We start from the raw sequence: 14,807 nt of genomic DNA, 5'->3' as shown, positions 1-14,807 counted from the left end.
GTGATAATCAAGATACCCCTTGTGCTATCCTAGGCACTTTAACATTAGGAGTTGGGTCATCTAGACCCACTAGACAGTGCTCTGAACCTTTTTTTTCCAATGATTTGTGATCTTCACTGGTGTCCATGGATTACATGAAATCTTTCCACCTTTATCCACCTTTGTCATGGTAGGGAGAACACGTCAATGTCAGGGTAGGGTCATCTAAGATAGCACAAGGGATACTAAAAGCTTTTTAAAAAAAACTATTAATATTTTTGGATTTAAACATCTAACCTCATCCCAAGTGAATCTCTAAAGGCAAATTTCCCTTTTTTTAACAAGATTTCTCTCCAGGGCAGCTTTCCACAGCTCGTCCTCACAAAGTTTTGCTCAGTGGAGTGGAAAGCCCCTCTGTTGTGGCCCAGTTGGATGCCAACAGCAGCTATCCAGAAAGCTAGTCACCCTGCTGATTGTGTTTGGCAATTAACATACTAATTAAAAATGTCATTAGAATAAGCAACGTATAGGAGGATGACCCGAGGCAGACCACTGGGCTTCAATTAGGTCAAGACTACTACACACAGTGTGTGTGCATGTGTGTGTGTGATGCATTTGTGTGTGTGCGCGTGTGTGTATGGAGATGCTCCTGCAACATGCTTGGCTTTGGATACTTTTTGACAGTTAAAAATAACAGTGAAGATATTTCTTAAATTACCACCATTTCCACGGAACATAAAGGTAACAAAAATGGATGACTTTTCTGCTAACAACATATCAGTTTTTACCAGCTAGTCACCTGTAAATCATCTAATGTTGGGAAAACATTTACTAATCTGTAGCTGTGAGCTGCAGATAGAGAGTTAGAGAGATGGAGACAGACAGACAGAAATTATTCCAGACTCATAGTCCAATCAATAAAAAGGTGTACACAAACCCCTACATTAAAAAAAGCACAATTTAGTACACAAAAAATTACAATAGTTAATAAAATAAAACGTTAATTATACGTAACACACCATAAACACTAGTTACAAGGACAAATAAAAACACATTACCTCCAGTGTTTCCATGCGTTTGACTATAAGCTTATGGCACTAAATCTAATGTTACTTATAGCCAAGATGAGAGGGTTCTCTGAAGCCTTTAGCCTGCAGATAAACCTGAATTTGAGTGAGCACACACAAGCCCAGAGAGTGTTAATTCTGAGAGACAAACGGCTCACTAGCACTCGTCCTCCTCGGCTTATTTAAAGGCACTTTCAGAGCATCATAGTTTACCACCTGCAGCTTTCTCATACTGGCACTTTCACAGTTAGGCCAAAGTTGAGCTGTATACAGAAGAGTACAAAATGCTTTAAATAACACCACTTTGACTTCTTCTGTACACAAACCAAACTTCAGAGTGTTGGCTTAACCCTACACCACACGACACTGCCTGTAAATATCTGCGTCATCTGACAGGTCTTCAGTTTGAGAGACAATTCATCCAAAAATAAATGAAAAAGAACAGGAGGGAGAGTACCCCCTTAATTCACCCCGTTGCTGGATTTAAAAGGCTCTGACACCTGGTTTCCCCATTTAACCTGCATTGTTTGTTGAGCATACCAATATGCCAGAATACACACAACACATTTAGGTACACCTCTCTTTGCCAGTTTCATAAATAATTTCTTATGATTTACTCTGTCAAACGCTTTAGAGGCATCTAAAAAACACAGAAAAACAGAGGAATATAGATTCCTATATTTGCAAATCGTTTCTGTAAGATCATCTTTACACATGTCCGGACCAGGCTTTTCTTTAAACCCAAATGGATTGTCAGTCATTTTTACAAACTCTGTAATCTGTCCAGCAGGATTATCTCAAAGAGTTTTTGATAGAATACTGGCAAAAGCTATCGGTCTGTAATTTTCAGAGCAACCAACTTTTCCAGCTTTGTTTTTTATCACTGCTACTAACAGAATGGCTATCATAGAGTCTGGTAAAAATCCATGAACATTAAAGCTGTAAAAACACATGGCAAGTAGTGGGATTACCCCTTGCACTGGCAAACTTCACATGCTCAGATACCCCATCAAGTCCAGTGGCTTTGTTATTTGACAGTTTGGAGGTAGCTTGGTGGACGTTATGCAGTGTGATTACATCAGCGGTATCAGTGACATTTGCTACACACAGATCCTTCTGGACACAGATAAATATTCGTTTATAGTGTTGTCGCCATAGTTCTAAAATCTTTTCAGAGCCAGAGACCCCATCTACCACACAGAATTGTTTTTGTGCCAGAAGGATTGCATTTCACTTCATGCATAACTCTCTGGTGTTGTGACAAAATAGACTCTTGGAATCAGCTCTCATTGCCTGATCATTTTATAAGCAAAATATATCGCATACCTATATCTTGCATTAGTAACCCTTTTTTGCTCAAAATGTGCCTTAGTTTTCCAGCGAGAACCCATTTTATGAGGCTTCTTGTGCTTTTAAAAATAATTCTGTTACATGGGAACTCCAGCCTCGTTTACCCCTTTTCTTTAACTTTGGTCTAGGAAGGAAACTACTAGAGCCAAGCAACGCTTTAGTTATATTCTCACACAGAAAGGAATTAGTAAAGACATGAGCAGGTTTTTACTATTTCCATTGCTACATGTAATTGCTTCTCTAGGCAGAGAGATGTTACTTAATAATTTATCTGAATATACAGAGTACAACGACACTTCATTTCTTGAGAAAGTGCTCCAATCCAAATATGAGGAACCTTCCTGTTTGTAACCTAGCCTCAAAGGTAAACTCAGCAAATTTACTTGCATGTCAAAAGGAATATGATCAACAGATGATAGTTTATACTAACTTAATATACTAGACCAATTGTTGACAGCCTCATAAAAAGGAAGACAGATAAAGAAGTTATTTTGGTTTAGTATTTACCGTAAATGTAAAAGTCTGGCTAAAAACAGGGAATCCTGTTCTGTTTATATCACACACTTGAGCTTGGTAAACACCCACCCAGGATTAAATCATCCACCCCCCACCCCCCCAAAATAGAAGATATTTACCAACAATGGAAAGTTCACTACAGTGAAAGTGAAAACTCCAGAACTATGGCACCATGTTTTCATTTCTCTGGACATGTAGTCATACAAATAGGATTGTAGGTTCAGATAGACTCTTCATAAAATCACTTTGAGACAATGATTTTGTACATACTTTGTTTAAAAGAGCAAATGAAGCTGAAAGTTTCCATCAAAAAAATAATTTGAGAGTATTTTTAAATTTTTAGTCATCTACTGGTTTAAAAACATTTTTAGAAACAAATTTTCAAATAATTTCATGTCCATGTATAGATTTGGGTTGTTGTTATTGTATTATTGTTTCACTGCCATCTCCAGATTCATGTCAGTAGAATTGATGGGATTAAACAGGTTTACACGTCCATGGAGAGAATACTTAGTGCGTTTAAACAAATGAACTAAAATCCAATATTGATCCTTAAAATAGCTCAAGCCCACACCAACCCTAATGCAAGTGATAACAAGAATAATTCATTAAAAAAACTACAGTAGGAACTGTTTTTCAACTAAATCATTTTAAGAAACATACAAATTACCTTATTGTCATGTACTCTACAACATTTGGGTAACCAAAGAATTTCTGTAACCTCTAAGGAGACGTCTGCACTCTTCAGCTCATTAAGATCAAAATGCGTCAGATGTCTGAAGTTTGAAGCTACAGCAATTTTTAGCTCCTCTCTCAGACATTCAATGGAGCTCGGATCGGGCCTCACAGAAGCCGCTTCACAATAGTCCAGTGTCTTGTCCATGACCATAAACTTTCTGACACTATGAAGCAAGAAGAATTCGCATCGAACAGATATTCAAGAAAAAGAGACAAAAAACACTTTGGTGTCTGTGACACAACTTGTGTGCACCCTCCAGAGATTTGCCCGAAGGATGACCATGTCAACAGCACTCCATCAATCAAACATTCATGGTAGAGCAGCTCGACATGTGCCACTCTAGGCTAAAGAAATCTGACAGCCTGGTTAGAGCTCCATTATCTGCATACAAAGAGGGTAAAGATTCTCAGGTGTAATTAAAGACTGACTTAAATTTGGCAAACATGCAGCGCATCAGGACAGTTTTCTCAGCTCTTCACCTTGGCCACATTTTGTCACGGTGCAGCCTTATTCCAGAATGGATACATTTATTTATATCCTCAACACAAGACAAAGGCCTTAGTCAGGGAGGTGACCATAACCCGATAGTCACTCTGTCAGAGCTCTAGCCTTCCTCTGTGGAGAGCAGAGAACCTTCCAGAAGAACAACCATTTCTGCTGCAATCCACCAATCAGGCCTGCATGGTGGAGTGGCAAAGGCAAAGAAACACATTTCTGTGGTCTGATGACCCAATAATTTACCAGGCCAGTATCATCCCCACAGTGAAGCATGGTAGAGGCAGCATGTGGATGTGGATGCTGTTCATAAGCAGGAACTGAAAGACTAGTCAGCAGAGAGGAAATGATGAATGCCCCAATGTACAGAGTCATCCTGGATGAAAACCTGCTCCAGAACACTCTTGACCTCAGACTGGGATGCTGGTTCATCTTTCAGTAGGACGATGACTCGAAGCAGGGAGACAAGATACCGAAACAGTAACTTTATAATCATGTTGTTGAGTGGCCCACCCAGAGCCCAGACCTGAGTCCAACTGGAGAAGTTTGAAAGTAGCCTTGCATAGTCGCCTCCCGTCCAACCTGATGGAGATTGAGAGGGACTGCATGGAGGAAATGGGTGAAACTGCTCAAAGACAGGTGTGGCAAGCTTGAGGCTGCCAAAGGTGTATCAACAGAGTATTGTGAAAAGGCTGGAAATGGAAAAAACCATGGAGCCCCTTAAGAAAACACTAAATAGCGTTGGTGTCTGGTGCTCACTAGAAAGTAAGGCACGCACATGACAAAAGAAATGATGCATGCAAGAAATTAAGTTACATAAATCCTCAATCACGATCAGGTTCTTGTATTCATTCTAGAATCCTGGACATATTTTCCAATGAAGGTTTGAACTTTAAGAGTTTAAACAAGAGAGAAAAGTGTGATAAGGTTCATGTCTTAGAAAAGTGGATACAGCGTGATGTTTTAAAGCTGGGGTGCCCACGCTTTTTTGGCATGTGAGCCACTTTTGAGAGAACAATGTCTACCTATATATAAAAAGAAAAACGTCCCTGTCACCCTTCCGCAGGTAGTTTCTCACAAAAACTCGGGTCAAGAGACCTAGGAGTATCTTAGCTGTTCCTGTTCTTTTCTGGACTGAGAGGTCTGAGGTCTTTCCAGGTATCTGTTGTAGCCACTCCTCCAGCTTGGGGGTTACTGCCCCCAGTGCTCCAATTACCACAGGCACCACTGTCACCTTCATTTTCCAGGCTTTCTCCAGTTCTTCTCTGAGTCCCTGGTATTTCTCCAGTTTCTCATGTTCCTTCTACCTGATGTTCCCATCGCTTGGCACTGCCATATCCACCACAACGGCTTTCCTCTGTTCTTTATCCACCACTACAATGTTTGGTTGGTTCTCCATTACCATCCTATCAGTCTGGATCTGGAAGTCCCACAGAATCTTTGCCCTGTCATTCTCTACCACCTTCTGAGGTGTTTCCCATTTTGACCTTGAGGTTTCCAGTTCATATTCTGCACAAATGTTCCTGTATTTCATTCCAGCCACTTGATTGTGGCGCTCCATGTATGCTTTCCCTGTCAGCATCTTACACCCTGCAGTTATGTGCTGGATTGTTCCAGGCGCCTCTTTGCACTGCCTACACCTTGGGTCTCGTCTGGTGTGGTAGATCTGAGCCTCTATCGCTCTGGTGCTCAGGGCTTGTTCCTGAGCTGCCAGGATTAGTGCTTCAGTGCTGTCCTGTAGGCCAGCCCTATCTAGCCATTGGTCGGATCATGATATCAGCCACTTAAGTTATGGTCCGGTGGTACATCCCATGCAGGGGTTTGTGCCGCCATGAGGATTGTCCCCCAGCACAGTGTCCTCTGCCCTCCATTGCCTGAGACATTCACTGAGCACACTGTCAGTTGGGGCCTTGAGCTTGATGTACTCATGCATCTTGGATGTTTCATCCTGGATAGTGGCTTCCACGCTCACTAGTCCTCGGCCTCCTTCCTTGTGGCTATCATACACTTTTAGGGTGCTGGATTTGGGATGGAACCCTCCATGCATGGTGAGGAGCTTTCGTGTCTTAACATCCATGGTCTGTATCTCTTCCTTTGGCCATATTATTATTCCTGCAGGGTATCTGATAACTGGCAGTGTGTAGCCGTTTATTGCCCAGTTCTTGTTCTTGCCATTGAGCTGCTTCTCAAGACTTGCCTTACTCACTGGAGGTATTTAGTTGCAGCTTTCCTTGTTGCCTACTCCAGGTTGCCATTTGCCTGCAGAATTCCAAGGTCCTTGTAACTGTCCTCAATGTCTGCTATCACTCCCTCTGGGAGTCAGACCCTCCTGTGTGGACTACCTTGCCTCTCTTTGAGCAGGAATTCACTGCTGCCACAGAGAGCAAAGACACAGAGAGTTCGGATCCATCGGGGGGGAACTGTGGAGGAACGCGGGGCGATCCGGGCCTCAATAAACACCCCAGTGTGCTGGAGTGGTCTTCTGCCGGGGACTCGACGTGCAGTGGGGCAGGTAGTGACTTTATGATTTAAACAAGCATGTGCAGTGATGTATGTTTCAGAGGATGTACGATTGGCTGTTCTGCATGTCAATCAAGTCACATACTTCTCCGTGAGGATTTTGATTCACTGACGGAAATTTTAGAAATACATTTATATTGTTTTGGTTATTTATTTTTGCTGGCCTGCGATCTACCCTCAAGTCCTTGAAGATCGACCGCGATCGACGTAATGAGCACCCCTGTTTTAGAGCCTGAAAACATCCGTAATCCTAGCTTGCAGATTTCACCAATAACAAAAAACGAGGGAACGCTTGCACCTGAAAATGAAATCATGCGAGAAGGTGGTGAAAGTGACCTGGTTGCAGACAACAACACGGCGCCCAGACATCATTAGGCGGAACCAGAAGTCTGGAACCAGAAGTCGTCAGTGAGATGTGGTCCAAGCATGAAAAATGGATGATTTAAACAAAATATGCATTTAAGGGGGCAAGATCACAAACAAAAAGAGGCAGCAAGTTATCTGAGGTTTATCATTATTACTCTTACATGTGGGTGGGGGCAGAAAGTTTGGGCATCACTGCTTCCATTGATGCCCCTGACCGGACGGGGGGAAGAAAATGGGTGGGTGGAAGTGCTATCACATGTAGATGTTTACCAAAAGCCCTGGTCCAGACCACAGACACATTCAGTTATACACTAAAACACACCAAACACAGAAACTTAAAATGAAAAAGAAAATAATTATGACTAAATGTAGTCATCATTCTGTTTTTTAAATGACAGCTTTGTTGAATGTAAAGCTGTGGCTTTTATTTACATCGCTCCTGCCCCCTCCTGAGTGTGACTCAGAGGTAAAATGCCTGACCTCAGGCTTTAGGGTAGCTGGTGTTCATCCCGACCCACTGTGGAATAGAAAAAAATCCACTGCGTGAAAAGGAAATGGAGCAGGAAATTGGGTTAGTTTCGCCCTTTCCCCCACTTGTCTCTGAGCAATCCCTTCCCTAGCACGTTCACGCAGACATGCGTTCAAAGTCCCTCAGCCCCGGCTAATAGAGGGGAGACCTGGGACCTGATGCATGCGGCCAACTGAGTATTTATGTGTGTTTGAGTACCGAGGATTAGGACTGTGGTTGGCCTAAGCCACCAAAACACTTCATCTAAAGTCATTCTACAAGCTGGAGTGTGCGATGACGGGGTGATGAAGGGACAGGGGACCTATTACACGGATAAAACAACAAACTGGGAAAAGACACAGCCTCAACACCAGGTCTGTGTGAAAATACAGTCGATAAAAGTGTGTAAGAAGTAAGCTACCTCAGGGTAGAGAGGGAGGGTGCATTTGGCATCCCTCTCCCAAACACCTTCCTAACTTTGAGGGAGTGATAAATCTTTTGGCTGAGGGGACTGACTGCTTCACAGAACCTTAGACTTTCCTCTGCACACATATCCCTTGGTTTCTATGGCAACCTGACAAGAAGAGGAGAGAGAAAAATTGAAAGAGGAGAGCATTCATTTTATTGCTGATCAAAATTAGAGCCTCCCTTAGAAACAGAACAGGCTAAGAGAGACAGATGGGAGAGAGAAAGGTGGAAGAGTCCAGCCATGCATGACAGTGAAGAATACATAAATGACATAGAGGGACAGTCTCAGGAAATGGTAATAGGAACTCTACAGAGACCAGATCATGCATGTTCCATGTTCCATGAGCCTGATGAGCTTCATGGACTCTTACAAATTTTATCTAAACATGTGCATGTAAGAAAAAAAAAACACTTCAACCACTTAAAGTTAAGATTCTGGACTGACTGATGAGCTTCACCTTATCCCATCAATGCCTGAAATAACAGGGGTCAAAGTATGATTATGTAAGACTGGCTATAATCAGAAATATTGTCTGGTAACTCTGTGAAACGTAGACAAAGTTCATTTTATACTTCTCCATGAAATAAGCAGCCTCACCTTTTGGCCTCACAAAACTGATGTGTAGCCACATAAATCTATATATTTCAAACATTTGTGATTAGATTTACAAGTACTATTAGTGTTTTGCAATATAAAGTAAAGTTTAAAATGTATGTCAACATACAAAACCTAAGATTTTACCATTTAGATTTAAAATAGCCATTTAACATTTGGATTTAACTCATAGTATTTCGGTAAAGGATCACCATTTACACATAATATATAATATTTACATTTAGCATTACCATTTAATGTTGCTGTAAATTTACAAACACAAATTTAATGATCTATACATAAAATTTAGATTGACTATTTAACGTATACATTTTATTTTACATTAGGATGTCCTTTTATATTTAGTATATTTAGTATATTTATATTCATATTTTTTAGGGGCTGCACGGTGGCGCAGTGATTAGCGCTCTTGCCTCACAGCAAGAAGGCCCCCAGTTCAAGTCCCGGCTGGGGGATGTGAAAAACAACATCAATGTGTGGAATTTGCATGTTCTCCCTGTGTATGCGTGGGTTCTCTCCAGGATCTCCGGTTTCCTCCCACCGTCCAAAAACATGTATCATAGGTTGATTGGCAACTCTAAATTGACCATAGGTGTGACTGTGAGAGTGAATGGATGTGTAATTGTGGACATTATACCCTGCGACAGACTGGCGACCTGTCCAGGGTGTCCCCTGCCCTCGCCCAAAAGTGGCCGGGATAGGCTCCGGCAGCCCCGTGACCCCGAAAGGGATTAAACGGTACAGAAAATGAAAAAATGAATGAATGAAATGAATGAATATATTCATATTTTGCATTGTACTCAGCATGATTTTAACTACTACCTATATAATAAAAATTTAATCTACCAACATTTCTGAATTTAATGTGTCAAAAATGTGGGAAAAATGGAAAACCTAAATTATAAAGAAGTTAGCCAGTTTTAATTGGCTAAACCTAACCTAAGTTACTAGGGACCGCCAAGTTTGTTCTGAGACTCTGTTGGCTTCTTTGTCTACTAAGCAAATCCCACATAGACAATTTTAACAACATAACACTATTACAACAACCCCATTACTAGTGATAACATTTAATCAATTAGCCTTAAAATAATAAGGGTGTGTTCCCCCCATTGACTGCGTAAAAGAACTGAACCGAGTGAGTGTGAGGCGAATAGTTCACTACCAGCTCCAACCAAATGAAGTCAATTCAGTCGCCATTTTTTCATGATACAGGCGCTGCCATTTGGAGCCACATGTCGTCAGTAAGCAGTGACTGATCCGAATCTGTCTAAACGAATGTTTCTATGGCAACCACTCCTGCCAATTAGGAGTCAACTTCTTGGAAGTCCACACTCAAATAAATGGTCTCTGGAGAATCTGTTAATCCATTCCATGAAGCTCTCTGTGTGCTGTACTTGGACTAATCTGAAGGTCACATGACCTTTGGAGCTCTGTAGCAATTGACTGCAGAAAGTCGGTGACTTCTTTGAACTATGCGCTTCAGCATCCGCTGACCCCTCTCCATCAGGTTACGTGTTCTACCACTTGGTGTCTGATTTGCTGTTGTTCTCAAACTCTTCCACATTTCACCACTAGATCTATTGGACAGGTGGCGTCCTATGACAGTTCCACGCTGGAATTCACTGACCTCCTGAGAGCGGCTCATTCTTTCACAAATGTTTGTAAAAACAGTCTAAATGCCTGACGGATGCTTTTATACACCTGTGGACAGGCCAAGAGCTTAGGACAGCTGATTCTGATCATTTGGATGGGTGAGCCAATACTTTTGGTAATATGATGTATTTTTATGGAGGCATCTGATTGTTCAGTTCATAACTTGAATAACTTGATATAAAGAAAAGGCATAATGAAAAAAAAAAAAGAATCATCAGGAACATGTTAAAAAATGTATCAGAACATGAATATTTCTTCTGACCAATAGAACGACTGAGTAACAGCTGTTTATTTTTTCTGTAGATGTCTGTGCGATTTTGGCTTCTTGGAGCCACTTCCTGTTTGGAACGCCAGAGGGGAGGGGTCACTCAGTCTAGTGTTTGTTTAACAGTATTGGCTCACAAAAAAAAATGTAGTAGAAGCAGTCAGAATTACATCAGTGATCTCAGGATTTTATGTCCGCTTTTTGCTGGCTTCATTGAACTAAGACTTTCAGAATCTACTGTGTCTCTGAGAATTGTGGGAATATTCAGACAGGGAAAAACGTTCGTTCCGGACCCATAATTTGGTCCGGATGGAGCGCTGATCCTGCGTTTGGACTGTTTTCAGACTGGTGTCAAGATGTCCTTTCCTGATAGGGACCAAAGCTTGTAAACAAAACCATGTGAATAAATCTCTTCACTCTTTGGACAGGAAGAGACATGCTGCAAGACGGTTACTGCCAAGAAGGTGTCTAAGAAGGTACACTGACAAGTGTTTATGACATAGATTGTCGGGAAAACTGTGAGAAGACGTGTGTGTTATGTAAAGAGTTATTTTAATGAGCCTGAATTTATCGGACTACATTTCAATGAGTTGCTGTGTCTCATAGTTGTAGTTTTTTGGTGTTATTTAAAGAGAATTCTGTTAATGAAACTACAAGAATCCTTGTAAGATGACGTCACAGCAGCACCAGGTGCGAAACGTCACAGAAAAGCATGTAAAACGTGTTTTCAGCAGTGTTAACATAAACGCTGTAACAAATAAGGAGTTGGACTCTTTTTATCTGTTTGATAACACAACAATCGTTACTTTACATTTGTCCGCGGCGCATCTGTTGCTACATGCTGTCTGTGTTTAGATCATGTGACCATCGACCGTGATGGCCGTTTTGGTCCAGGAACAGATTGTATTCATACTGAGGAAACTCAGAGTGAACAGAAGCGGAGTCCGATCGGAAACGAACCGAGACTACCTCCAAAGATGGGTCTAAGAGTGGATCCTGGTCCCGGATCAGGGCCTTCTTGGGTGTATTCAGACTTAAAATTTGTTCCAGAATATCGGGGAAAAGGAACTTTAACCGAAAAAAATGTGTCTAGTCTAAATACAGCCTTAGCGCCTCTAAGCCAAAAGCCATGGACCAGAAAAAGATGGTTTGTTCTTGTGGAGCGGTGAAGAATTTGTAGCCAAAGTAGGCGAGTTCAAATATCTTGCAACCTTGTTCATGAGTGAGGAACCATGTGTTTCACAGGCAGATAAGTGAAGTGAGTGTATTATCACAGCACTTGTTTTAGGTTATGGTGGTGAAGAAGGAGCCAAAAAGGCATCACTTCATTTTCATGGAAGATTTGTTTCAATAAGAGCTTTCAGTTTTGACCGGGCCTTCATGTGACAGTGCACTGTAGCAGTTATGCAAAGACAATTTTAACCAAAGAATAACAAAATAATCTCCTTTTTTTCTGACTTTCATTAAATGCTTCATCAACAATTTAAAAGAAATAAACTTTAAAAACGTACGTGTTTGTGTGTAAAAAGAACAGTATAATGCAGCCATTTTGGGAGAGTTTAAAAAAGTCAATACTGAAATAGATCAACTTTTAAAAGAATTGTAAGACTGTGGTGGGTGATAAATATATTTGTAATTTAACAGTTTCTCATCTTATGCTGGCTAAATACGCTTTCTTGCATCTTGCAAAAGAGCAGAGAAAAGAGGATGGTAGCCAAATCAAAGGGTGTAGGAACTCTAATTTGTTACAGGGATGACAGGAAGAGATATTGTAATCTTATCCAGCTCCGTGATACACAAAAACATTCTCGCTTACCCCATGTCTCTATCTCTCTTTCTTTCTCCGCCTCCTCTCATCAAATCCCCCTCAATCTCTTCGACACTTTGCTGTTATCACTGAGATCAATAGTGAAGCTATTATTATTCAACTTGCACCATCCACACACAAACTGACCGTCCTCATCATGTAGTTCAGGAGCATTTAAAAAAACACACACAATGCATGAACACAGAAACACAAAAGATTGTAGGGGGGCTGTTAATAACTTGCAGTTGGTTAACAAATACATGTTAAAGAATAATCGCTGCTGCATCACACCCTTGAGTTGAAAAAAGGCAAAATTACTTTTTTCAGCTAACCAACAATTATCACATTTTAAGCAAACCCACAAAACAACAGGAGTTGACCCCCAGCCAACTTGACTAAACCATGACTAAAAATAAAACAGGGAGGAAACCAGAATCCACTCAACATCCACTCTTTTAGGTCCTCATAGAACCAGGTTGGACCCCCTTTAGCCTTCAGAACCGCCTTAATCCTTGGTGCATAGATTCAACAAATCAGGAAAGGACATCTTGACACCAGTCTGGAAACATTCGTCAGAGTCACTGACTGCAAGGACCAGATTGGTTTTGCATTTGGAAAAATGTCTGCGCCATTCAGCCAAATGTTTGAGCCCCGCCACATAGGCATAAAAACGACTACCCCCCTTAAACTGTAAAAACAAAAAAGGTCCGAAAATTGCTTATGGAGCCCAAAAAAATATTTTCCAATACATCAATAAAAACCAAAACCCACATGTAGGTGATTTTCAAAGAAAGGTTTTTAAATTATTATGGGATAGTCACACAACCCTTGGCTTGGCGGCTGTTTTGTGGCACTGTGTAAGCTTTTCCACAACATGAAAAAGGGAAAACTTCACGAAATTTCCCAGAAATGACCTCAGGAGGAGGTCGCCATCTTGAATTTTAAAAAGAGAAAAAAAATCTTTAGTACCAGCTAAGGAAAACAGTCCTAGGGATTTTCATCGTTTATCTCCAAATTTCTCGGGCATCAATGTGAAGCAATTGGGGAGAAATGTTGCAATTAGAAGTAGATTTTGAACGGCGTGCACGTGGTCCTTGGCAAGAACTGACATCTTGGGTAACTAAATAAGGATAGACCAACAGTATGAGACATGTGGATTTTAATTAGTGTGAAAAGGGTTTGGAGAACCATTTGGTTTAAAGTGCTACACTGCATAGAAAATAAAATGTCAGTCAATATGTAAACTATTAAATTTAGGAAAAAATTGACATTTTAAATTTTCAAATGATGTATGTTACTATGCAATGCAGTTGAGGTACTTAATTACTTAAAATGAAAAAACACCTAATAATATAATTGATTCATGTCATTTAAATTTTACAAAGGTTTAACTCATTGTAGTCTAATAAGGCTCTGCCTTCCTAGAAGGGTATTTTTGTTCATTCTATGTTGTTACTTTGAAAGATTTTTTTCTTATTTGAAAATAAGTTTGGTTTAATAAACTAAATAAAACAATCTTGAATAGAGAAAGAAAAATATTTATGCAGTCAAAACAGCGTGTTTGTGCTTGTGAGCTGTTGTTGTTTCGTGTATGAGTTGACATGTTTGTGTGTGAAGGTTTTTGAGCCAACAGGTATATTTGTTATAGTGTGTCTGAGGACAGGCCCCGCCCTTTGACTAACATCTACACCTGACAGTAATAACAATAAACCTTTATAGCAACATAGTTCATATAAATAAAGGTTAGCCTTAAAATACAAAAGGGGTTTATACAAATATACACCTCGTGTGTGAGTAGATTCATAACCCTCTATTGTAACAGGCCAGGAAAAAGGCTTTCTACTTTTATCAGTATTGTAAAAAGTGTTTCTGTTGCTGATTAGTACTTGCTTTAGCACATAAGCTTAAAGATCTGTTTAGGTAAAAGACATTATTCCTAAAGACCTTTTGCATTATTATAAACTTGCACCGGTCTCTTTTTTGTGACAAAAGTAGCCCAACCACTGACCAACAAATAAGTTCACTACATCAACTTCAACAGAATGTGGGGTATTCTGTAAATTTTGATCATTTTAAAAACTCAAACAGCAGATTTTGGAGTCTAGCAGCAAAGCAGAGTTGGGAGCTCACCTCATGGTGCGAAGGTCCCAGCCTCGTATAGCCGTGTCATTTGCTGTGGCGAGCTGACTGCAGTTGTGGTGGGGGCTCCACTTGCCAGAGGTGAACTTCAGCTGGCCTTTGCCCTCCAGAGTGGCTGTGCTAGAAACCTGCCAAGGACACACCTGTATCAAATTTTGCCTCTAAATTCCAGGAGGGGACAAGCAAAATAGTTCTTCCATTCTGCATTGTGGCTCATTATCAAATAAAGTTTTCTTAGGGATTAGATTCTAGTCCATGTTCTAGTCACTACAACATGGATGTGCTAGGAATGTGAATTAGCTGAAAAATAGGCAAAGTA

At 40.6% G+C, this 14,807-nt stretch overlaps 1 protein-coding gene across 1 annotated transcript in view; it reads right to left on the bottom strand.

Annotated features, from left to right (window-relative positions):
- The window catches only part of eipr1 (EARP complex and GARP complex interacting protein 1), a 64,643-nt gene that overhangs the window by 18,377 nt on the left and 31,459 nt on the right, over positions 1 to 14,807 (bottom strand). The window contains exon 6 of the mRNA XM_004082678.5: positions 14,480 to 14,616. Coding sequence (XP_004082726.1) covers positions 14,480 to 14,616 — 137 coding nt within the window. The remainder of the gene's footprint in view (positions 1 to 14,479; positions 14,617 to 14,807) is intronic.

Source organism: Oryzias latipes, chromosome 22 (genome assembly GCF_053564925.1).
Source record: "Oryzias latipes strain Hd-rR chromosome 22, Olatipes_Hd-rR_3.1".
NCBI classification, from domain to species: Eukaryota; Metazoa; Chordata; class Actinopteri; order Beloniformes; family Adrianichthyidae; genus Oryzias; species Oryzias latipes.
Note: the sequence above shows the minus strand (reverse complement) of the source record. Positions and strands in the feature narration are given on the sequence as shown.